The sequence below is a fragment of the Rana temporaria genome, chromosome 8 (genome assembly GCF_905171775.1).
Source record: "Rana temporaria chromosome 8, aRanTem1.1, whole genome shotgun sequence".
NCBI classification, from domain to species: Eukaryota; Metazoa; Chordata; class Amphibia; order Anura; family Ranidae; genus Rana; species Rana temporaria.
The window spans coordinates 84,415,741-84,441,433 of record NC_053496.1 but is presented as its reverse complement, the minus strand read 5'-3'; the positions used below and the strand labels follow the sequence as shown (position 1 = coordinate 84,441,433).

Below are 25,693 nucleotides of genomic sequence, written 5' to 3'. Positions count from 1 at the left end.
TCATTCGCTTCTCTTTTTGAAAACGAAAGATCCAACAGCTCTGTTTGTTCTCCCCCCTCCCAGAACATAGCTATAGTTCAAAGGGTCCATTGAGTACACAAGGACTTGGGCCTTCAAACAAACTTATCTCTTAGGCCTTTGAAGAACTGTAAACAGCTAATTGAGTTCTGACAGGATGTCTGTTCATTTCTGCAGAACCAGACTTATCTTAGCACTATGACCAAATCCTTTAACCTCCATGGCGGTATGATTATGTCTGGAATTTTGTACCAAAAGCGGTACAATTATTTTGCATGGAAATTTGGCGTTTTACATTGTAGGCCTGTAATTCTTAGGAATAACTCACTTAAATCTGTCCAAACAAGAGTCTAGTAGACATCCGTTATAATATAATAAATAACTATAAATAATTATAACAAATAATAATGTAATTATAATAAAAATTATTTAATAATATAATCAAATCCAAATTACTGAAATTTGCTCAGTTGCAGAATTGTCGCTGTCATTACTTTTATTTTTTTATGACGAATTTCCCCACAAATCGCTATCGCACAATTCTGCAAGTGATTATAATTTATTATCGCTGTTTTCTAGCTGCTCTAAAACCATTTTTGACATAAAGGGACACTTTTGGTTGCTATGGACAATCTACAGTTTGCAGGCAGAAAGAACAGTTTTTATTTTATAAAAGTACATGCAGAACACTGGGCAGACCACTAGGGGCAATGTAGGTGTGTATTTTTTACATACAGTACTGTAATCTGTAAGATTACAGTATACTGTATGTATTGTGTTTATTTACTTTTTTGAATTTGGCGCCGTTCTCCGCCCCCGTGCGTCGTAACGTCGCAGGGAATGGAGATCGGCGGCACACAGGCACTGCTGCTCGCTCACACAGAGGGGATGCATCGCAGGATCCAGGGACAAGGCGGCCCCGAGTCTGACTCGGGGATACCGCTTTTGGTATTGAAATCTTACCCCGAGTCAGACTCGGGAATACCGCCAAGGAGGTTAAGAATACAGTACTTTTCTCCAAGCCAACATTTCTGTATTAACATTTTTTTTTTTTATTGGTCTTATGTATTATTCAAGTTTTCTGAGATACTGAATTTTGGGTTTCACTAGCTGTAAGCCATAATCATTAAAATTAAAAAAAAAGAAATGCTTCAATTATATTACTCTGTGTGTAACGCATAAAATATATATGAGTTTGACTTTTTTAATTGAATTACTGAAATAAATTAAAGTGGAAGTCTAGTCAAAAATTATTATTTTTTTTCTATTAATTATATGTAAAATATTTTTATCTTTTTGACATTATTCATTTTCTGTATAGCTGATTGCCAAACGTAGAAAGTCTAAGCAAAGCTAGACAATCAGCTTCTTCCTATTCTTCAGGGACAACCTTAATTCCCTTTATCTAAATTCTGCATGCTGTCTCTCACTTTGATGCAAATTTGAGTGCAGCTTTGATCCAACTTACACTCTCTGGATCAAAGTCGCATCAAAAGTCACACCAAAGCATTGCAAGTACCAACACACCTGTGCACAGCTATACTGTATATGTGGCCCAACACTCAGTGCAGATTATCAATGACCATCAATGCAGCCTTATCAGTGGCCAACAGTGCAGCCTCATTAGTGCCCAATAGTGCAGCCCCATCAGTGCAGCCTCATCAGAGCCCATGCAGCCTCCCAGTGCCCATCAATGCAGCCTATCAGTGCCATCAGTGCCCATCAGCGCAGCCTATCAATGCAGCCTATCACTGCATGGGGACCACAGGGAGGAATTTTGTTGCCTAAAAAAGGGGGTGATGCTGAATATTTTTACTTCAATCCTTACATGTGTCAAGCCGCACAGGGCTCCTGTGTAAATTCGCACCGGAGCCACATCGGAGAGAGCCGGTCACAATCTCTTGCTATTGTCAATTGGATTCTGGGATTCCACATCCAATTTGCAATAGTGTGAACCTGGCCTTAGTTTGGTTTTTATAATGTTTTTTTCTTTTTTCAACATGGCAGCCTCCAGCAAGAAGAGGAGGAATGCTGGAGGCAATTTACATCACACACTAATTTTGGTAGCATAATTATTTATGTGGAATGAATGTTCCTTTTTTTTATCAGATTGTTATTGGTAAAGTTCCACTGTAACTGTGCTTTCACCTTGCACTGATGTTATTAGTCTTAGGTAGTTTATATAGTAATGACATGTCAATGATATGAACCATTGTTTTTACCCATTTTATAGAAATACCCTGTGGTGTACAATAGTGGAGAATGTTTGGAAAACAATGGACCTGCGATTCCTGTTGTTTATGACTTTGGCAATGCTGAGAAGACAGCAGCTTACTACTCACCAAATGGACAACGTACGATCATGATAAATACCAAATAATCTTTATCTATATATGTGAATTCTGAAAAATGATGATCACAAAATGAATGCACCTTTTTTTTCTCTACAGACGAGTTCACTGCCGGCTATGTCCAGTTCCGAGCTATTAACTCAGAAAGAGCTCCCTTGGCTCTGTGCCCCGGTATGAAAGTGACAGGCTGCAATGTAGAGCATGTAAGTATTAGTACAGCTTTAGTACTAATACAATGAGGTTGATTTACTAAAGGCAATTAAAGTGGATTTCCACCCATAAATATAACATTACATCAGTAGTTTTAAAAAAATGTCATTAGTCCTTTACGAAATTTTTTTTTTTTTTTAGATGCCTTCAAAGTGTTGTTGCTAGGCAGAATAGTTAATCTTCCCACTTCCTGCACCTAGGTGCTTAATGCTTCCTAACCTACACCGCACAGACTCCTGGGAATGTAGTGGGTGTAACTTTCCAGGAGTCTGTGCACTCCCCAGTCTCAAAGAATCATGTGACTTGGACAGCACAGGTGCTGAAACCTGATCTGACACTGCTTGTGCAGCACTGAGCATGTGCAAGATCTGCAAGGCTGAAATCCAGGAAGTCATACAGTCTGGCTTCATGATGCCCACACTTAAGATGGCCCCAGTCAATTTCTATTTTATAAAGTGTCTAAATGCTGTAACAACCTAACAAAACAGACCTTAGTTTACAGACTAACTTTACTAGAATACATTAAGCACTATATTTAAAAAGTGAAATTGTGGCCGGAACTCCGCTTTAAGCTGTTAATTTTGCATGGGGATTTTCGCTTTAAAAGAGAATTTTCCCTTAGCTTAGTAAATGAGATGAAGCTCTGCTGACTTCCATCATGTACATGAAAAAAATATAGATTTTATTTTTCTTGCACTTGATTAGGTATTTGCAAGCCATGGAAAAATTCTCTCTCAAAGTGAAAATTGCTTTGCTAAGTGAACAGCCTATATATCTTTGTTAAAACAACCCCCATGAAGGCATTAGAAGCCATTGTTGTACACTAATAAGAACCTAGTATGTGTGACCTAGTATGTACGACCCTTACATCCAGGCCATGTGCTCGGTATGACGATCACATCACACATGTGAGGAGGCGGAGGACAGATCAGACTATACACACAATACAGTAATACAATGTCAGTGTTCTTCAAGTTCAGTCACTGGGGCTCTGCTCTGCATCTGGCGACTCTGCCAGGCACAAACCCTGCCTTGGTGCCTCCAGGCTCCAGCTGTCACCACTCAGCAGGCACTGACCCCGGAGCGTCCACTACTCCGATCGGCTATAGCGCTTCTGCACGTGAATGACACTGCCACTGTACATTACAGGCAACAGAACACTGGGAGAGAGAGAGCCAGCCTCTACGAATGACGGTGACATGGGGGCGGGGTCAGGGGGTCACATGACTAGACTCAGTAAAGGAATTCCAGTCAATGAATCAAGTATGGGCAGAGGCAGAGCTGGCTGTACTGGGCAGTCACCAGAGAGACACACAGGTCTCTGATCTGATCATAGGGGCGTGCAGCGGCAGGGGATGTTTGCTTTCGTTCCATCGGGAGACTTGGGACATGTCCTCCAGTGCTAATGACAGTACAGTTAGGTGGAGCACCTGCCTGTCTGAGTTAGTTACATTCTGCAGAGGCGCTGGGCCACATCCCCTGCATTATACAGCACCGCACCAAAAACGTACATAGCGCGGAGACTGGCGGGAGATGAAGCGTAGAGAAAGCAGCGGCCAGGCGCCCTAGGCAGCTGCCTAGTGGTAGCACCGACTCTGTGTGCAAGGAAGCTTTATTGCAGTTGTTAATATTTTGTACTTCTTTCACTCTTTCTTAGCACTGCATCGGAGGAGCTGGTTACATGCCAGAAGGAGCACCTCGTCAGTGCGGAGACTTTGCATCCTTTGACTGGGACGGCTATGGAACTCACAAGGGATGGAGTTCCACCAAGGAGATCACTGAGGCAGCTGTCCTACTGTTCTATCGTTAATCTGTAAACAGTTATCTATATTCTTTTCTCTACCGTTTTTGTTTGCTTCAATAAAATAGAGAGTGCTTTTGCCTGAAATCTATTCTACTTATCGTTCATATACAAAACAATGCTGTTTTTGAGCTGCTAGGTTTATTAAAATGTTATACATCAAAATGACCCAGTTAAAGAAAAATATTTCCAACATAAATGTCTCATTCGATTTTATGAGAAAAAATAAGAAATAGTGGGGCAGATCCACATACATTTGCGGCGGCCGCAGCGTATGTAAGATACGCTACGCCGCTGTAACTTACTTTGATTTTGTTTGAATCCTCAACGAATCCGCGCCATAAGTTACGGCGGCGTAGCGTATCTCTCGCGGCGTAAGGACGCAGAATTCAAATTCGGCGAGTAGGGGGCGTGTTTCATTTAAATGAAGCGCGTCCCCACGCCGAACGAACTGCGCATGCGCCGTCCATAAAAACTCCCAGGGTGCATTGCTCTAAATGACGTCGCAAGGACCTCATTGATTTTGACGGGAATGTAAATGGCGTCCAGCCCCATTCACGGACGACTTACGCAAACGACGTCAAATTTTCAAAATTAGACGCGGGAACGACGGCCATACTTAACATTAAGTACGCCACCATATAGCAGCTTTAACTATACGCCGGAAAAAGCCGAACGGAAACGACGTAAAAAAAATGCGACGGCCGCTCGTACGTTCGTGGATCGTCGGAAATAGCTAATTTGCATACTCGACGCGGAATACGACGGCCGCAGAAATATTGCATCTAAAATCCGACGGCGTACTAAGGCATACGCCTGTCAGATCTAACACAGATGCCGTCGTATCTTGTTTTGTGGATACCAAAACGACGCGCAAAATTTGAAATTACGCGGCGTATCAACAGATACGCCAGCGTAATTTCTTTGAGGATCTGCCCCAGTATGTATAAAGCGATGTTTACTTCATGCTACCTCACTGTTTATGCTTAGTACAGTGATATTCACTGGGGTATTCACTTGGTTGGTGTTAATATATTTGTATACACTATTTCTGCTTTTGGAGCTATTGAGTGTTGCTAAGGTCAAATACTATTGTTTGTTGATAGAAAGGAATTTAGGTAGTGGATGTTACATGCAATATATCTGTTTATCATTTTAAATAGCAGCCATGATATAAAATTTTTGGATACAAGTATATAGGGTATGAGTCAAGCAGAATGAATCATCCTCTTTGAAAAAGCCAATAAATTAAATATTGCTCTACATAAAGATGGCCGCCCTAGGCTATAAGACAGTGGTCATCCACCCTGTCCTCAGGGCCCACTAACAGGCCAGGTTTTATGTATTACCTTGGGGAGATGCAGACTACAATACTGAAATCACTGAGCAGCAAATTATATTACCTGTGATGTATTTCAGTTATCTTGCAAACCTGACCTGTTAGTGGGCCCTGAGGACAGGGTTGATGACCACTGCTAAAAGACGATTGCCAAGACCCTGAAACTGAGCTGCAGAACGGTAGACAAGACCATGCAGTGATTTAACAGGACAGGTTTCACTCAGAACAGGCCTTGCCATGGTTGACCAAAGAAGTTAAAGGGGAGGTTCACCCTAAAAACCACTTTCCCTTATTACACTGCCCCCCCACATTACAATACGATTAGGCCTGTTATGTTTTTTTTGATGCTGTACATACCTTCGTACAGCTATTCACCCGTGGCTTCGGGGTTGCGAGTCCCGTGGGAGTGGGCATTCCTCACATGCTGGTGATTGACGTTTTGACAAAAAAACAGCTCCCCCCGTCGCGTATGCTGCGTCACGACTGGCGAAAGGAGCCAAACGGCGAGTCGGCACTATACTGCGCCTGCGCATCGCCGTTCGGCTCCTTTCGCCAATCGTGACGCAGCTTACGCGACGGGGGGAGCTGTTTTTTTGTCAAAACGTCAATCACCAGCATGTGAGGAACGCCCACTCCCGCGGGACTCGCAACCCCGAAGCCACGGGTGAATAAGCATGATTCAAAGTAATCAAAAGTAGACTGAACATCAGTGTGAGTTGAAGACAAAGAAATGTGCCAGAAAACTTGCTGATAGATGATCCGCCACTACCACCAGAAAATCCAAAAGCTTACCAGAGAGATTTAACTAAAACAGGTATACACCTAATGAGTCAATCAGGCTTGTGGTGTGATACACCCAGGGCAGGGCCAGATTAAGAACATTATGGGCCTGATGCTGAGGATTTTGGTGGGCCTTTTATAAATAAATAAAAATGCAAAAAAAAATTATTATAGCAAATTAAACTAAAGAGAGAGGGAGAGAGAGAGAGAGAGAGAGAGAGCATGAAAGGGGATGAGAGGCCCCTGGCACACCCCCTGCACACGCCTATGGGCTCATAAGTGGACCAAATCTTCTCCAGTCCCTGGTGAACCAGTCGATATTTCGATCCATCTATGGCCGTTTTTTTCTGATTTCGTAAGGCAGGTTAGATTTGGTCCTTTGCTATGATTTTTTTAGAAAACTGACATCCTTTAATTTTGGTACTGCTGCTAACTTTTTATGTACTTATTTATTTTACATTAGGATGTAATGTAGCAGGAGGAGTGATACAAGAAGCCAGATCTCAGTTACTAGCGTAAAATAACTGCAATATTATGAAAAAAAAAACTGCTTATACTTTCCAATCCAGTAACTAGACATTGCTTCTTATCTGATTACAAAGGTTACTGTTTACAATTTTATTTTCCTCCAGGCTCTATTTAGTGAGCAGAAGGCATTCCATGGCTGACTTTACGATGTCTTATCTGTAGGATCAGATGCTTTTAGATAATAAGATATAGCACTTTTATTTTTCTCTGGGCTCTGTTGAGTGTACAGGACCACATTCCATGGCTGAGTTTACAATATCAATCTTCTCTGCAGGTTCAACCGGTTTCTTTGGCTGCACTCGAACATTTCTGTATGCAGTTGTGACGATCAAGGAACTTACTGGAATCCTAAAGAAATTTATGTTGTCACGCATGCAATGCAGTCTTGTCAGGCAATAATCCTATAATGGCGTGGGAAAGGTTTGCAGTTGTTACCTTCAATTTTAAAGTGATTCTAAAGGCTGAAGGCTTTTTTACCTTCATGCATTCACTGTGCATCTCAGCCCCCCCCCCCCTCAATACTTACCTAAGCCTGGTCCTGATCCAGCAATGTGTACGAGAGCAGAATCTCTCCCAGGTCTCTCCCTCTTTATTGAAATCAATTCGATGCATGCTCGGAATCATTGAACTTAATTTTTCTCGGCTCGTCGTAATGTTGACGTTCAGAATTTCGGACAACATTTTGTGACCGTGTGTATGCAAGACAAGTTTGAGTGTTCTGTCCAGGGCTCAAGTCCTGCGGGAACGCATGGGAATGGAGTTCCTGCACTTTTTTCACAGCAGGAACGCAGTTCCCTTTGCAGGACTAGAGCAGCCGAGCTGCCCGAGCCAATCCTTCACTAAGCGGCGATGCCCAGCTCGAGTCACTGTCAGGGGCAGGCGAACCTTAGTAATCCTTTGTTACTGGCCGCTTCCTGTATATGGATTCATCGGGTAGTGTGTGGGTATTCCATCACTTCATCAATGCCGCAATGTCTCCTGGGAGCTTTTGTCATTGTTCCGAGGAGACTTTGCGGAGGTCTGCAGCGAGTTATCGCCGGATTTAGAATGAACTTGCTTAAAAAAAAAACACATGCGGTTTAGTAATTATGCATATGAGGGTATAATTTTTTTTTTTTTTTTTGGTGGGGAAGTGGATCTTGGGTAGGAGTTCCCACACTTTTTTCCCCAGGACTTGACCCCTGGTTCTGTCCCTAGATACAGGTCCAGTTGTTTGTATGTTATTAGTTGACATTGCATTTTTTTTTACCTGTCTTATAATTCATGTACTTTATATTGTGTGGCAACAGCACCATCTACTGCCCAGTTTATGAATTACATTTAGTCTTGTTTTCTCTATGTATTATGGGAGCCCCGGGGTATTCTGGGAACTTCCTGCTTCTTCTTTGTCAGTCCTGTCTTATAACAGTATGCAGTCACCATCTTGTCTCGGGAGCCTAATCATCATCCCTTGGTTCCTACCTCATCAGCCAGCTATTGAGCCTGTTTTCAAGCATAGTCGGTAAGGGCACTATCTTGTGACATTTATCTTAGTTTATACGTGTTACTAGTCTCTCATAGCTAGTTGCTATCATTCGTATTGCCATGTGCTGCATGTATAGCAGATAATTCTGTGTCTTAGGCCCCATACACACGATAGAATCCACCTGCTGAAAAATCCCAGCAAATGGGTTTCAGCGGATAGATCCTATGGTGTGTACACTCCAGCGGATCTGTTTCCCGCGGATATTTCTCCCCTGGGATGGATTCCAGCAGATCGAATATTTGCTGACATGCCAAACAAATCTATCTGCTGGAATCCATCCCAACGGATGGATCCGCTGGTCTGTATAGATTCACCGGATCCATCCGTCCGAAGGGATCCCCCGCATGCGTCGTAATGATTCGACGCATGCGTGGAATTCCTTATATGACAGCGTCGCGCACGTCGCCGCCTCATAATCGCGGCGACGGCGCGACACGTCATCGCCATAGGATTTCGGCGCGGATTTCAATGCGATGGTGTGTACACTCCCATCGCATAGAAATCCGCAGAAATCCTCGAGAGGATTTATCCGTGGAAACGGTCCGCTGGACCGTATCCGCGGATAAATTCTCCCGTGTGTATGGGGCCTTAGGCCATGTACCATAGATATGTTCTAAATGCTACTGTTTTATTCTGTAGTTTCACCGCTTTCCTGTCATTCTACTATCAATAAAAAGAGGAAGTTAAAGCAGTACAACTTCTTCTCTTCTTGAATACGGGATCGGTTTAGCTACATGTCAGATTACACATCGTGCTAACGTGTATGAGGACAGTATATTGAGCGAACAATCCGTTGGGAAAAAAACACACCGTTATGTTTTCGGAATGTCCGATCGTGTGTACTCGGCATAAGACTGGGAGGCTATTAAAGTTCATGTGCGTGTAAAGGCAGACAACCCAATACTTTTGGTAATATAGTGTAGTTTGGCTGTGGTGCTGTAACATAACACTGTCCTTTGCAGTCTCTCATAGTAGCAGTATGTCCTGATAGACTAACTCTCATGGGACAAACAGCCCTGGACCGGTCCTCTACAGATGTACCATATATATACATGTAGCGCTCACCCCTGAAGGAGTTGCTGGTAATAGATGGAATGGCATGTTACCTCTGTGACCGTCTAGGGTAGATGTTGAGAGCAGTAGTAATGGAATGTCCACACAGCATGTGTCCTTTTCTTGTGCTTTTATTCACTCAACAAGGTGAAACAATAAAACTTGAGGTAGAGAGTAAAGAGGTTGCAGAGGAAGAAACAGCAGATCCAGGCGTGACATCCCAGCCTGGACTCCACTGGCGCCACCTGTTGCCCCGGGGTGGTAAAACACCCCAGCAACAACAGAATGAGCCCACAGCCCAGCTGAAACAGAGACCCCCTTTTTTAGAATTGAAATCAGAATCAGAGTCTGTACACTCTGATTACCCCTTAAATTTTGTCAGCACCGGTACCTAGAAGTAACCCGGCGCTACATACAGTATACACAATCACACATGATGTGACATATCTGTAGAGGAAGTCACACATGACCTGACCTCCACAGCAATCAGCCAAAATAATTAAAGTGACACTCCACCAGAAATACAGTAACCAAGCATAATAACAGAAAAGTAACAGCTCCTGCCTACATACAGGTCTACTTTAAACCATTTTTTTTTTTAATATATTGCAGTTTACCTTAGAAGAAGTGGCTGCTTTAGTTTTCTCTTTTACAGTATTTTTTCTTCTCTTTTCTTTTTAAGTGACAATCCTGTAAATAGCATACCTCCTGTTGTAGGATGACAACCCTCACAACTCCGCTGTATCATTGGAGGGAGCCATGATTGTCTCCAAAGCTGGCCTTCACATATGTCTTCCAAACACGTTTGAAGTCTATGTTTTTCAGACATGTCTTTCAAGTGTATAATAAACACTTTACTAAATTGCCGTTGCACTGCAGAACCAATATGGAAAGATAGTTTCCAACCAAGTCATGGTTGGAAACCATGACACCAGGAGTCTTGTGGACATTTCCGTACAAGTCTTATATTTTTGCCTATCCTATTGTAAATATTTTGAATAGATCTTTTAAATAATGAGACCTATGTTGTGTTTCTGTTTTCAGGGTTTAGCACTGTCCCTGTAGGGCTTGCTGAGTGTTGACTTCATTGGCCTCTCCCTGGTTATCTGCAGCTGGTTGCTAAGGGTTTCCACTTGGTTGCTAGGGGTTTCCACTTGTCCCACCCTTACTCCCGCTTGCTCGTTACTCAATGACCAGTCCAAGGTATTTGTGTTTTTTTATTTTAGAACTTGGATAGGAGAAGAAATTAGTACTCCAACTTGAACTATTCACAGTGGATAAGGAGAACTCTCACTTGGCCTTGCCAGATTGTTTGTGGAAGCAGTCACACTGCTTTAACCATACTGCCACATGTATGGAGGAATTAAGTCTTCTTGCTCTCTCTAGCAGCAGACTTGATGCACAATCTTATCTTCAGGATACTCTCTAGCATCCCCTTTACTGACACCCATCCACTGATTCTTCTAGCTGAAGGGGGCGGCCCTCACTCAACAGGCCCCAAAGACACAGATCTGTACTTATAGTATGCAGAATCAGATCCCTCCTGGTGTCTCCCTTCCATTCAGCTCTGCAGGACCTCTGGGTTCAGCTTCTCTCTCTCTCTCTAGGTCCTTGGGTCTCCCACCCAAGGCTAAACGACCACCTTTGCGTGGAGGAGAGGGCAGCCGCCCCTTCTCTCCTGGAATCTGTTGCCCGGCTCAACTAGCTCTAAGTGTGCCTGAGCTTTTATACAGTATCCCAGCATGCAATGCAGCACTTTTCCTCTGCCATTTGCCAGGACTGTAACAAAGCCTGTGCACTCACTTGTCAAGTCACCTCCCAATGTCCAATATGCCTCCCTATTGGACCATTGGGGGACAGTCAAACAAGCTGAGCTGCACCTGGGCACAATGAGCAGACCTAACCTGCTCCCTGGTAGGCAAAGAGCACTCTAGGTTTTAGCTGCTTACCTGTCTTCCTGGTAAGTAGTAGAAAGACCAAAAATGATACTCTCTTCTAGCACCTACCTAGGAGGGTGCTACAAGGGTCAATGGTATTTTTATGGTCATAATGTTGCTACAAATTTGTAGTGCCTAACGTTAAGATGTAAACGCTAAGCTAAAGGTAACTTTGTGTTAAATTTAATGAGCATTAAGCTCATCAGGTTTTTTATAGTTTACTTCCTGTGCTCCCAAGTGAAATAATTCATAATTTGAAGACCCGCCTCCCTACACCTACCATTACTTTACTTACTTCTGACATTTGACTAAACATTAGTGGCAGTTTTACAGCTGATACAGTAAGTAGTTTTTATCACTACTGAAAATTCTCCTATATAATAAGCCTTACTGTTCCTACTGTTGACAGCAATAGACCTGATTCATTAAATGGAAATTAAATCCCAGGCTCACCCACACGTTCCTTACCCAGGACCTCTTATGACCTCTGGTACTTAATCTCAGACATTATCAATTCTTCTCCTGTTCTTAGTCAGACTCCCAGACCACACAGCCTCATGCACCAGGATTCACTGGACAGGCAGACCACTGCTCCAATCTCATGTACAGTCCCCAGGCTTCAGGCCTAATCACTCAACTGATTCTCACACACCCAACCCAGGCCAGAGCCTGGGTGGAAGCGAAAGATCACTTGGCCCTCCCCAGATATTTATACTCTCCCCCACATGCATCAGTGGCCATAAACTTCTACTGGTTGGCCAAGGAAGTATGAATATTTATCAGTTTGTTTTACTATAGTTTCACATACTAATACCAGAGGTACAAGTGACACCTACTGGCAGAAGGGAAAAACAGCAACTCAACTGAATTATGGGGCAAACCCAAGTAGACTATAAATCATCTAGGTTGTCTACCACTCAGCAGAACTACATTTTACTAGTAGCCCAGGTTTTGGACAGGGTGGATGTACCTACATATGTAAACATGGAACCTCAATTCCAAGCATCATCAGATAAAATTGTGCATGCATGTGTTACATTCCTGGTGAAGTGTGACCTGAAGAGGGGGCTTCTTTTGAACCGCTTGTCCAACAGCTCTGGATGTGGTGACAAGGGATGTGAGGACACAGAGTGGCATGAGGGCCAATGTTGCAGGCAGCCCTAGGTGTTGGGTATGAGGATCAGAGAGCTTTGGACCACCGGATAAGAAACAAATGCAGGAACACAGTATAACCCGACCTGTAGACAGGAATAATGCCATTTAAGTTAAAGATCATCAACAGCCTGTCAGTGAGGTACTTAAACAGAAGGCAGGGACAGCATCAGGATACAGGCCAGGGTCAGGAAGGTACATAAGGAACATAAGCCACAGGCAACACTGGATACAGGCCGAGGCTATTAACAGCTTGGCAGCAAGGTACTGAATCAGAAGGGAGAATACAGAGTCCAAAACAGGCAAACAAGAATCCAGAGATAGGTCAAAGGCAAGCTGCGTCAAACACAGGAAGGCAAGAGCGGATCAAGTCCCAAGTTAATCAGGAACTAGCTAAAGACCACTCATAAATCTGTCCATGTCACACTGCAACTTATATAGGTAGTGTGTCGCCAATTGAAGTGCCAAACATGCATGTGCGCCTATTCATGCATGTGCGCCTATTCAAACATGCATGTGCACGCTAATACATGTCTGGTAGTTACTATGCACATAAATACACTGGTCTTCTCACTTTGGAAGGCACTGGACCTTCCTTATAGCATTTTTCTTGTGGCTACAGCAAATATGTCTGCACATGCGCACTGTAATACCCCCAGAACACCATGCAGAATGTATTTCTTTATTTTCAGTATTTTTTACAGTTGCCTTTGAAGTCCAACTTAAACTCCTGTGTCGGAACCTTTCATGAGAGAAGTATGAAGGCTACCATTGCTGATCTGGAAATGCTAGTTGCCCAGCTGTCAAACTGGTCTTTTGGATTTAATAATTATCTAAAACAGATATGGGCTTTTGGCCTTCATGATTTGCACGCTTGGTCCAGGCAGTAACTTAAAGTAGACAGGTAGGTAAGCAATATCAGCTTCCTAGATTGTAAGCTCTAACCAGCAGAGCCCTCTGATTCCTCTTGCATTGAATTGTAACTGTACTGTCTATATATAATAATAATAATGTATTTTCTAGGCCAGGGTTTGCTTTATACTCCATGCTGTTGTATTTTTTTGTGCTATTGCTAATCAATGTCACCACCGTGTGGTGGAATCAGGTTACATCTTAACCAAAGTATGAATTATTTTCATTTTATTCTATGTAGCTATAAAATACTTAGGGACTCAATATAAAATAAAAATAATAATGCTTATAATAGTAGACCCTCTTTATGTAAGGTACTATTTCTGTAAAGGGAAATATACTGTATATTGTATGCACAACAAGGGAAAGTAACACACTTTATTTTGCTTACTGTTAAACAGTGAGGGCTCTTTCACACGGGCGGACTGTATGTCCGCTTTTTTATCCATCCGTGTATGGATGAAAAAGGGACATACATTGATCCCAATGAGATTTCGGGTGTCAGCGGATGAACATCCGCTGACACCCGATCTCACACACACCTCTACCTGTTTCTTCAGCTCCGGTGATCGATCGCGGGACCCACGGCTGGGAACTTAAAGGGGACATACAGGTACGTGCCCAGCCGTGCCATTCTGCCGACGTAAATGTAACTTGCCTGACGAAGAGGCCCTGCGTGACCTCGAAACGTTGCAATCCTTGTGATGGTTTCACTGCAATACATTTTTGGATGTTCTGTATGATCCACGGTGTGCTGGCGAATATGTACATATGATTGTTGTTCCAGTTCCTAGCTGGTGATCGCTTCAGCACCCATTTTTGCATTTATAGGCCGTTTCTCCAGGAAGGTGTGCGATTGGAATATTGTCTAAGACAGTAAATGTGCAGGAGGCGGTCCTTAAGTGGTTAAATCTCCCAGACAGGCTCTGCTGGGAGCCGAGTTGGACTCAGCATTTAAAATATCAAAGACGTCTCATAACATTTGTATTTACAGCATCTAAAATTACCATTGCAAAATCATGGCGGTCGGCGGTGGTGCCATTCGACCAGCTCAAACACAAACTCTCCTGGATTATGCTTAACGAACGAATGACTTCAACTTTAAATGATAAAATGTTGCAGTTTGAATAGATATCCCTGGATATCCCTGGATCCAATATCTAACGGGGGTGTCGGGACCACAACATTGGGGAGGGCCGGTGGGGGGCGGAGGTTGGGGTGTGAGGGTCACTTTTTAAATTTCAACTTCTTTCCTTATTCTTTTCTTTTCTTCTTTACCACTTAAGCCCCGAGCCTGTTTTTCAGATTCGGCGTTTACAAGACTAAAACAGTTTTTTTTGCTCGAAAATTGCTTAAAACCCCCCAAACATTATATATATTTTTTTCTAACACCCTAGAGAATAAAATGACGGTCATTGCAATACTTTTTGTCACATCGTTTTTGCGCAGCGGTCTTTCAAGCGCACTTTTTTTGGAAAAAATTCACTTTTTTTAATTAAAAAATAAGACAACAATAAATTTAGCCCAATTTTTTTATATATTGTGAAAGATAATGTTACGCCGAGTAAAACGATACCCAACATGTCACGCTTAAAAATTGCGCCCGCCTGTGGCATGGCGTCAAACTTTTACCCTTAAAAATCTCTATAGGCAACGTTTAAAAAATTCTATAGGTTGCATTTTTTGAGCTACAGAGTAGGTCTAGGACTAGAATTATTGCTCTCGCTCTAACGATCGCGGCGATATCTCACTTGTGTGGTTTGAACACCGTTTTCATATGCGGGCGCTACTCGCATATGCGTTCGCTTCTGCGCGCGAGCTCGTCGGGACGGGGCGCTTTAAAAAAAAAATGTTTTGTTTTCTTATTTATTTTTATTGATTTTATAATTTTTTACACTGAAATAAAAAAAAATGTATCACTTTTATGCCTATTACAAGGAATGTAAACATCCCTTGTAATAGAAAAAAGCATGACAGGTAATCTTTAATATGAGATCTGGGGTAAAAAAAAACTCAGATCTCATATGTAGACTTAAATGCAAAAAAAAAATGGAAATTTTGTCATTTAAAAAAATGACAACAAAAAAATGTGCCTTTAAGACGCTGGGCGGGAGTGACGTTTTGACGTCACTTCCGCCCAGCAAAGCTATGAGGACGGGTGGGGGCCATCTTGCCCTCACTCGCATCCTCACACAACAGCCAGCAGCACCCGATCGCCTCTGCCGCTACCAACGGCTCCGGTAAGCGGCGGAGGGCGTGGGAGAGCGTCAGGAGGGGGGGGCCCCTCTCCCGTCACCAATAACGCCGATCTCGCGGCAAATCCACTGCGGAGACCGCCGTTATTGTTTACACGACCGCCCACTGAAGAGATGGATATCTCGGTTTTGGCAGCAGCTGCTGCCGTTACCGAGATATCCATCTTTAAAAACAGGACGTATATATACAGTGGGCGGTCGGTAACCGGTTAAACTACCTCTCGTTGGGTGCAATTGTCCTCTTGGTTGTACCCGATTAGGATGATGGAGCTATGTAGAGTGTCAGCCTGTAGCCTAAAAATGCTTATCTAGCTTAAATTCAGACCTCACTAGAGGAACTTGTTTGTAGTTGTTTTATTAATATACATTGCATCCCTGAAGGCATTATGTCAGTACTGTATCATAGGAGGAGTATGGTTGCCTTAATGAGAGGAGCGGTAATTACTGCCACAAAAATATTTATATGTTTTGTATTCATTTCTATTATGGAAATTTGAAAACTTCAGATAAAAACCATTGAAACAAAAAGACGAAGAAAGAGAAGGGGAAAAAAAAGGGAAGAAAACGATATGGGCCAGTCGACAAGATGTCTTTTAGGCCTTGTACACACGATCAGTCTAAACCGATGAAAACGGACTGAAGGACAGTTTCATCGGTCCAAACCAACCGTGTGTGGGCCCCATCGGTCAGTTATCCTTCGGTCCAAAAAAATAGAACTTGCTTTAAAATTGAACCGATGGACGCCTAACCGATAGGTCCAAACCGACGGTTAGTATGCAAAAGCATCGATTAAAAACCCGCGCATGCTCAGAATCAAGTCGACGCATGCTTGGAAGCATTGAACTTCATTTTTCTCAGCACGTCATTGTGTTTTACGTCACCGCGTTCGACTCGATCTTTTTTTTTTAACTGATGGTGTGTAGGCACATCAGACCATCAGTCAGCTTCATCGGTTAACCGATGAAACGGTCCTTCAGTCCGTTTTCATCGGTTTAGACTGACCGTGTGTACAGGGCTTTAGTGTGTGAAGAAATTTGGGCTTTGAGGTCAAGTGGAGTAATTTTAGGATAATAAGGTTGCAAAGTCAATGTTTTTCATAATAGATATCCAGAGGAGCCATATATCTTGGAAATTAGAATATCGGTCATGTAGCTGTGCCGATAGTTCTTCCATTCTCATGAGCTTATTTATTTCAGTTATACATTCTGTTAATGAACGAGTGTGCTGGGATTTCCAATATCTCTGAATTATAGCCACTAAAAAGAAACAAAAAAAATCCCCTTCTTAACTTTTGAGGCAGATTCTAGGAACATAGATAATAGTGCTATTTGGGGAGTTTGGAGCACTGTCTCTGGGGCAAAAACGCTGGAAATTTGAAAAACATTGTCCCAAAATGGGCGCAAGGCATTGCAACTCCACCATATGTGTTGCATGGTATCTACATGGGCATAGACATCGCCAACATTGGTCTGATGAAAATATTTTGTGTAGTATTCAGGGACAGTGATACCATCTTGTGATGACTTTGTAGTTTAGTTCCTGTATTTTACAGACAAAGAAGATTTATGAGTCCATATACAGAATGTACTAACTTTTTCCTCTGAAAAGATCATTCCTAGCTCCCTTTCCCATTCCACAAAGTAAAAAGGTTTATCAGAAAAAAATCTCAGTTAGGAGAAAATGATAAAGAAAGGATAGTGATAGTGACCCAATTGGGGCAGACTTACTCCTCCCAAATATTTGTACTTAGTTAAGGTGCCGTAATCGATTCTAACATGAGAATCGGTCCAAATATAACACACAAATAAGGATTTTAAAGAGCTGAAGAAGGAACATGGAGGGTTTATTGGTACAGTTTGAAAGATATAAGCAATACGGGGCAAAATATTAATTTTTCAGGAGTGCCATCGTTCCAAACCATGAGTGATTGAAAACCCGCCAATCCTTCAACCTGCTGTTTAATAATGACAATAAGGGTTTATAATTTAAATCAAAAAGAGATTCAAGATTAGATTTGAATACCTCGATATTTTCTTTAGTTTTCTAGATAAGAATGGGCTTTTTTAATGTATCTGTTGACAACAGCATTGTTGTGGCCTGCAGTGTAACTGTGGTAAAAGTACCAGTCATTTTGGTACTACATGCATGAGTATGTACAGGACAAAACGCTCGGGAGGAGCAGCAACTCAATGAGACAAGTCAACAGCAAAAGTCCTGCTCTGCTCTTCAGTTGTCACTTGTTGTATTCTCCTGCTGCATCCGTTGCAACATCTGCAGCTTCCACCGACAGGGAGGAAAGTTTTACAAGAGCCTTCAGAAGCTTAGTATATTCCATCTAAACAGGGAGAAGATGATGGTGCCAGCATGGGACCTCACGAGCATTGGACTGTTGGAATAGTGGTAAGTATTTTTTACTTCAGTTCCGATTTAACTGAAGCCAATGTCACAAGATGATCATTCTGAGGTCCTTCTTCGGGTATCCCTATCCCAGCCTGTTTGATGTGCCTACTTCCTATTGGTGGGGGCAGGGCTCGACAAATCCCGGGCGCCAGGTCGCCATGGCGCCATTTTTTTTTTGTGAGCTGGCACCATCTGGTGGTGAGCCGTTGGTATTACAAGTTATTACCACCAGATGTGTAAGCTGGCGCCATCTGGTGGTGGCCGTTGGTATTACAAGTTAAGCATTACAAGTTAAACAGCAATTCTAATGTAATTTTTCACTATTTTCACTGCCATCTTCTTCCCTCTAATTAGAACCCCCAAACATTATATATAGTTTTTATCCTAACACCCTAGACCCGTATTTGCGCAGCGGTCTTGCAAGCGCACTTTTTTGGGGAAAAAATTACACTTTTTTTAATTAAAAAATAAGACAACAGTAAAGTTATCCCCATTTTTTTTAATATTATGAAAGATAATGTTACGCCGAGTAAATTGATACCCAACATGTCACGCTTCAAAATGACGTCCGCTCGTGGAATGGTGTCAAACTTTTAACCTTTAAAATCTCCATAGGCGACGTTTAAAAAACTCTACAGGTTGCATGTTTTGAGTTACAGAGGAGGTCTAGGGCTAGATACGGCGATACCTTACATGTGTGGTTTGAACACCGTTTACATATGCGGTCGCTGCTCACGTATGTGTTCGCTTCTGCGCGCAAGCTCGTCGGGACGGGGCGCGTTTTCTGGCTCCTAACTTTTTTAGCTGGCTCCTAGATTCCAAGCAAATTTGTCAACCCCTGGGTGGGGGGCAAGACTTTCAGTGGCTGGGTCCTCTCTCCAAGCGGTAGGCATTGGTGGGCATTGAAGGGACCAGTGCCCAAGAAGATAATGTGCAGAAAAAATGCCTGGTCCCCAGGGCAGGATTAGCTGGAATCACAGAGGAAACTGTTACTTTGATCAATTATACTGCAGGATGGCTTAGGAAGAGGTGTTTGCATTCAAGACTGAGGAGTAAGGTAATTGATGCACAATGTATTATTTAAATAAAACCTTTCCCGGAGTTGGACTTTAAGCAAGCTCAATACTACAAAAAATAATTGTTAAATAATCAAAATGAGACTAACCGATTAATACTAGTGTGTTCAAATGATTTGGTATGTCCAAATGTTAAATTACTCGCTATTTTTGACATCCAACAGTCCTAATATTTAACATTACAAGGAAGGAAGTGAGGACTGTTTTACAGACAAAAATAAAGAATTGTCAAGCAGGATTTGGAATTGTGATCAGTACCAAAGATTGATGGCAAACAAAACTAGGCAGAACATGACCATTACATATTTTCCCTTTATACTACTATGCTACTTTTATTATTACCGTATTCTCACGTGTAATGATGACTATTTTCTAGAACTGCTGAAAGACTGTTCACAAATGTACTTTCACCATATATGTAATTACGAGATATTATTTTCCTGTATTTTCTTATGTAGCAAGTTACACTTACCTTAGAATGTATGTGATAATGGCACTTTATATGTCTGATTATTTATATTTAAAGCTAAACTCAAGGTAGGTATAAAAATAGAACTTTGTAATCATGAATACTGTACATGATTAAATGTGTTTTTATAAATGCAAATATGTAAGTACCTGAATATCACATGGTATCAGCCTATTGCAATCCCTGTACAGCAGGCCTTCCCCACTTCCCCAAAAAATGCTAGAGCTGTGTAATAAAAAAAAAGGAGATTTTTAACCCCAAAACAACAAAGACTGGTGGCAATTTGCTGAGTTAAGTATGAGATCTAGCAACCAGCAAAACGCTAAGTACACTTATGAAATGCATGTAAAAGAGCTGTTTTACCTACCAAAGTATGCTTGGGGCCCCTGAGACACTCTTAACTTACCAAGAGAGAAGAAAACAAAAAAAGAAAAATGACTGCTCAACACCCTTAAGAGTTATTACTACGTTTTATTAAATATCAAAAAATAGAGCATAAAAGGCATTAAAAACACACAGGTAACCAATTATGGTATAGTACCCTAGAAGTGACCTGAGAATACACTCACAAAACGAGACGGCAAAAATCAGTGACAAATTGAAAACTGGAGCTCGATCATCCAATAAGGAGATCTAAGTCCATAACTCACCCATTCACCCTCCACACAACACAAAGAGACCCCCCACCCCAAGCACATATGAAACCCCCACTGCTATCAATAATCCTAAAGATTTCCACACCATGCGGTGGTTCCCTGTAACTACAGGTGAAAATACCACCGTCTAAGTGGGAAAGGTTGCAAAAAAGAAAAGCTCAAAAATGGGGACATGAGAAGGATCCACTATATAGTGGTATAGTAATACTGCTCAATTGGAGATAAATGGCAAGTGATAAATCAGATGAGAGAGATATAGTCCCAGGGACCGCAGACAATTCTACTAGGCTGGAGAAAAAAAAGTGGTATATATATATATATATACAGTATATATGTCTCTGCTCTTCAGATGGGTCGCCGCGTCTGGCGTAAACAGTTTATTCAATTTCCATCAGATAGTAACTGATAAGGAGGCATTCAACAAACATATATATTTGAGACACTGTAGTAGTGATCATTATGTATCAGAGTTCACCTATGCTGCACTTAAGAGGACTTTGCAACAATGTAGCCACAATTAATTGACGGGTTCCCATTACTTATGGGTAGTGTCCATTCAAATATATCAAGTAGATATGTCCATCAGATATTGAAATCTTGTTGAACTGCTAGTGGCAATTAGGCTTACATGAATATTGGATGTGTTGATATATACACTGTTGGTGAGCAGATAATTGATCAGCATTTCACAGAAAATAAACGGTTGAAGTTGTACTCACTGTTGGGCTGTTATGTGTAGCTCAGAGTCGTAGCTACCACATCAAATCTGTACTCACGTGCTGCCAGAGAGATTTGCAGCCGAGCCATCCATCCATGTGTAGCACACAGAGCCTGAAACACTCCTCCTCAGTGCAGTAAAGGTGAATAATATAGTAATGTCCAGTATAGAACTGCGATTATACAGGGCCTGATTTACCAAGCCTTTACTCCATGACTCATGGAGTAAAAGCAGGAGTAGCAGCCGTTTGGCCATTTACTAAAGAAATACGCTGCTAGTGCAGTGTATTTCCCTAGTTACTAATGTGCTCCGTGCGCCCAGGAGAGGGTGCATTGTGCACCAGTACAGACCTGGCGCACGGCACATTAAACTGTAAATTGCGGGGGTTTGGGCGGGAGTTTATTAGGGGGGGAGGTGGGGGGATGCAGGGGAAGTGAAGTGACATGTGTTTTAAAGTGTTTGGCGGGCCGAATTGAAAGGGAAAGTGTTTTTTGAAAACAGATCCCCGTACGCTTGCACAGTGCGCCTGAACCTCGGGAGGTTCATTTGCATACTGGGCATGCGCAGAGAGAAAAGTCAGGGATTCCCGTGCGCCTTGTCAGTACGCCGTGAAAATCTTGGTAAATACCAAGCGGCGTACCCGTGATTGCGCTGCGTGACGCGGCGCACGGGAATCTCCGAGCTGTTTTCAGCCCTGAAGGGGAACTCGGCGCCAAATTTCAAACTTGAAATCGGCACGGGTCCCCCTTCAGGGCTACATTAGGCTCTTAGGCTTGGTCCGGAACGTGAGGGGTTAAACCCGCGCCGATTCGGTGCGGGGGTCCCCCCAGATCCAAACCAAGCCCTCATCCCAAGCATGCAGTCTGGCCCGGACAGGAATGGGGGAGGGGACGAGCGAGCGGCCCCCCCCCTCCTGAGCCGTACCAGACCGCATGCCCTCAACATGGGGGAGTGTGTGCTGTGGGGTGGGGGGGCAGTGCCCCCCTCCCCCACAGCACTCTTGCCCCCATGTCGATAGGGACAAGAGCCTCTTCCCGACAACCCTTGCCATTGGTTGTCGGGGTATGCGGGCGGGGCTAATCGGAATCTGCGAGCTCCCTTTAATAAGGGGGCCCCCAGATGCCGGCCCCCCACCCTATGTGAATGAGTATGGGGTACATCGTACCTCTACCCATTCACATGGGGGAAATGTAAAGTAAAAAAAACACACCACACAGAATAAAATATTTTATTAATCTGCTCCGGAGCCCCCCCTTTCTTCTTTAGCTCTCTTAGAAGGGGGGGTTTCTTCTCTCCCGATCTTCCGCCGGGACCCTGGGCTTCGGTGATTTCTGCCGGGGGAGGGCGCCATCCCTCGGTCCTCTCCGGAGCCTTCCGCCGGATGCCCCCACCCCATTTAAGCTCTTTTTCATTAGGGAGGGGCATCCGGACTTCGGGGTCTTCTGCCGGGGGATGGCGCCTATCCCCCGGTCTTTCCGGTGCCTTCCGCCAGGGTTCCGGTCTTCCTGGTCTTCTGCCGGGGGTGCGCCAACTCCCCGGTCTTTTCTCTTCTGTCTTCTCTGCTCCCTCTTCTGCCTGGCTCCCCCGCGGAGCCAGGGCTTTCTTCCGTCTTCTTTCTTCTCTCTTCCTTCTTCTGCCTGTCTCCTCCGGGAGCCCAGGGCTTGTCTCCGCTGTCTTCTTGCTTCTCTTCCATTGGATGTTGACACGACGAGGTCCGGCGCTGGAATGCCGTCTGAGCAGTGGGCATGGACTTATATAGGGCAATGCCACCATGTGACCTCAACCCATGTGACATCACATTCCCATCATGCCCAGGGAATGTGATGTCACATGGGTTGAGGTCACATGGTGGCATTACCCTATATAAGTCCATGCCCGCCGCTGACACGGCATGTCAGCGCGGAACCTCGTCGTGTCAACATCGAATGGAAGAGAAGGAAGAAGACAGCGGAGACAAGCCCTGTGCTCCGCGGAGGAGACAGGCAGAAGAAGGAAGAGAGAAGAAAGAAGACGGAAGAAAGCCCTGGCTCCGCGGGGGAGCCAGGCAGAAGAGGGAGCAGAGAAGACAGAAGAGAAAAGACCGGGGAGTTGGCGCACCCCCGGCAGAAGACCAGGAAGACCGGAACCCTGGCGGAAGGCACCGGAAAGACCGCGGGATAGGCGCCATCCCCCGGCAGAAGACCCCGAAGTCCGGATGCCCCTCCCTAATGAAAAAGAGCTTAAATGGGGTGGGGGCATCCGGCGGAAGGCTCCGGAGAGGACCGAGGGATGGCGCCCTCCCCCGGCAGAAATCACCGAAGCCCAGGGTCCCGGCGGAAGATCGGGAGAGAAGAAACCCCCCCTTCTAAGAGAGCTAAAGAAGAAAGGGGGGGCTCCGGAGCAGATTAATAAAATATTTTATTCCGTGTGGTGTTTTTTTTACTTTACATTTCCCCCATGTGAATGGGTAGAGGTACGATGTACCCCATACTCATTCACATAGGGTGGGGGGCCGGAATCTGGGGACCCCTTTATTAAAGGGGTCTCTCAGATTCTGATAAGCTCTCCGCCCGCATACCCCGACAACCAACGGCCAGGGTTGTCGGGAAGAGGCTCTTGTCCCTATCGACATGGGGGCAAGAGTGCTTTGGGGTGGGGGGGCAGTGCCCCCCTCCCCCACAGCACACACTCCCCCATGTTGAGGGCATGTGGTCTGGTATGTCTCAGGAGGGAGGGGGGCGCTCGCTCGTCCCCACCCCCATTCCTGTCTGACCAGACTGCGTGCCTGGGATAAGTGCTTGGTTTGGATCTTGGGGGGGACCCCCAAGCTATTTTTTTTTGCGCGGGTTTAACCCCTTATGTTCCAGACCAAGCCTAAGAGCCTGGTATGCACCTGGAGGGAACCCACCTTATTTTTTTTTGGGGGGGTCTGGAGTTCCCCTTCATGAACAGCGATCTGTCATTTACACATGTCAGTCCCCCCCCCTACAGTTAGAACACACCCAGGGAACATATTTAACCCCTCCCTCGCACCTAGTGTTAACCCCTTCCCTGCCAGTGGCATTTTTTGAGTAAGCAATGCATTTTTTACAGCACTGATCGCTAGAAAAATGCCAATGGTTCCAAAAAAGTGTTCGATGTGTCCGCCATAATGTCGCAGTACCGATAAAAATCGCTGATCGCCCCAATAACTAGTTAAAACAACAAAAAAAAACATTTTTTAGACGCTATAACTTTTGCAAAAACCAAACACTAAACGCTATTTGCGATTTTTTGGAACCAAAAAGATGTAGAATACGTATCGGCCTAAACTGAGGGTTTTTTTAGTTTTTGGAATATATATTTTTGGGGATATTTATTATAGCAAAAAGTAAAACTAATTTTTACATATGTGGGCGGGACTTACGCAAGTCCCGCCCACATATATAAACATCGTTCAAACCACACATGTGAGGTATTGACGCGTGCGTTAGAGCGAGAGCAATACTTTTACCACTAGACCTTCTTTGTAACTATAAACTGGTAACCTGGAAAAAAAAGAAAAAGGTTGCCTATGGGGATATTCACGGAATTCATTTTGGCCCCATTGCAGGAGTGTTTCCAATAGTAAAGCGTGACATGTAAGGTATCTATTTACTCAGTGTAACATCATCTTTCACATTATCCCCAAAAATTGGGCTCACTTTTGTGTTTTGTTAATTTTTAACCACTTGAGCCCGGACCATATTTCTGGTCAATGACCGGGCAAGTTTTTGTGATTCGGCACGGCGTCGCTTTAACTGACAATTGCGCAGTCGTGCGACGTGGCTCCCAAACAAAATTGGCAACCTTTTTTTTCACACAAATAGATTATTAAATGTGCGTGTTTACTTCTGTCTTTAACACCTCCCCTTCAGGCTGGAAAGCATCAGATCAGGGGAAACCAAAAAAAAAAAGCTCTCATTCCATTGCAGCTTGGTTCCTACATGTGTGATGAACTGAGCATGCTCAAACACTTAGAAAAAAAATATCCTTTCTTTTTAAAAGTTGAAAAACACTCATTGGATGCTCATAGAGCGTGGTTTGGATTAATTGCAGGTGTGCCCAATTACAAGCTCACCCAAACTAGAGACTGCAATTTGTTCATGTGATTTCAATTGCTTCATTACTAGCACTGTTATAAAAAGCTTGGATCGATCAGTCCTCAGCTGCCCTCAGAAGGGGCAGGCTGGCAGAAATGCTGTTGCTAAACACAAATGTGGTTTGTTGCATGGGTTTTGTTTTATTTTGCCAATGGTTTTGGTTTATTTTTAAATGATGTTCACTTTGATGTATTTGTCTATGTGGCCTTATTTTATGAAAAATGTGTAAAGCTATGGTTATTTAGAATTTTGAAATGTATTTTTGTTTGTTTGTCTTCTTTTGCTTTCCTTGTTTTGTTGACCAATAAAAATTACTTTAAAATTGTTAAGTTTGTCTTTTGTTACTTTTTCATGCTACGTATGTTGACAGCTGCAGCTGAACTAGGTTTGGGCCTAACAAATTATGTGTGATT

At 43.5% G+C, this 25,693-nt stretch overlaps 1 protein-coding gene across 2 annotated transcripts in view; it reads left to right on the top strand.

Annotated features, from left to right (window-relative positions):
* Positions 1-4,468, top strand: part of LOC120947117 (intelectin-1-like) — a 29,556-nt gene extending 25,088 nt beyond the window's left edge. For both annotated transcript variants that reach the window (XM_040362118.1, XM_040362119.1), the window contains exons 6-8: positions 2,252-2,372; positions 2,469-2,572; positions 4,237-4,468. In XM_040362118.1, coding sequence (XP_040218052.1) covers positions 2,252-2,372; positions 2,469-2,572; positions 4,237-4,389 — 378 coding nt within the window. In that variant the 3' untranslated portion in view covers positions 4,390-4,468. The remainder of the gene's footprint in view (positions 1-2,251; positions 2,373-2,468; positions 2,573-4,236) is intronic.
* Positions 4,469-25,693: the final 21,225 nt, after the last annotated feature.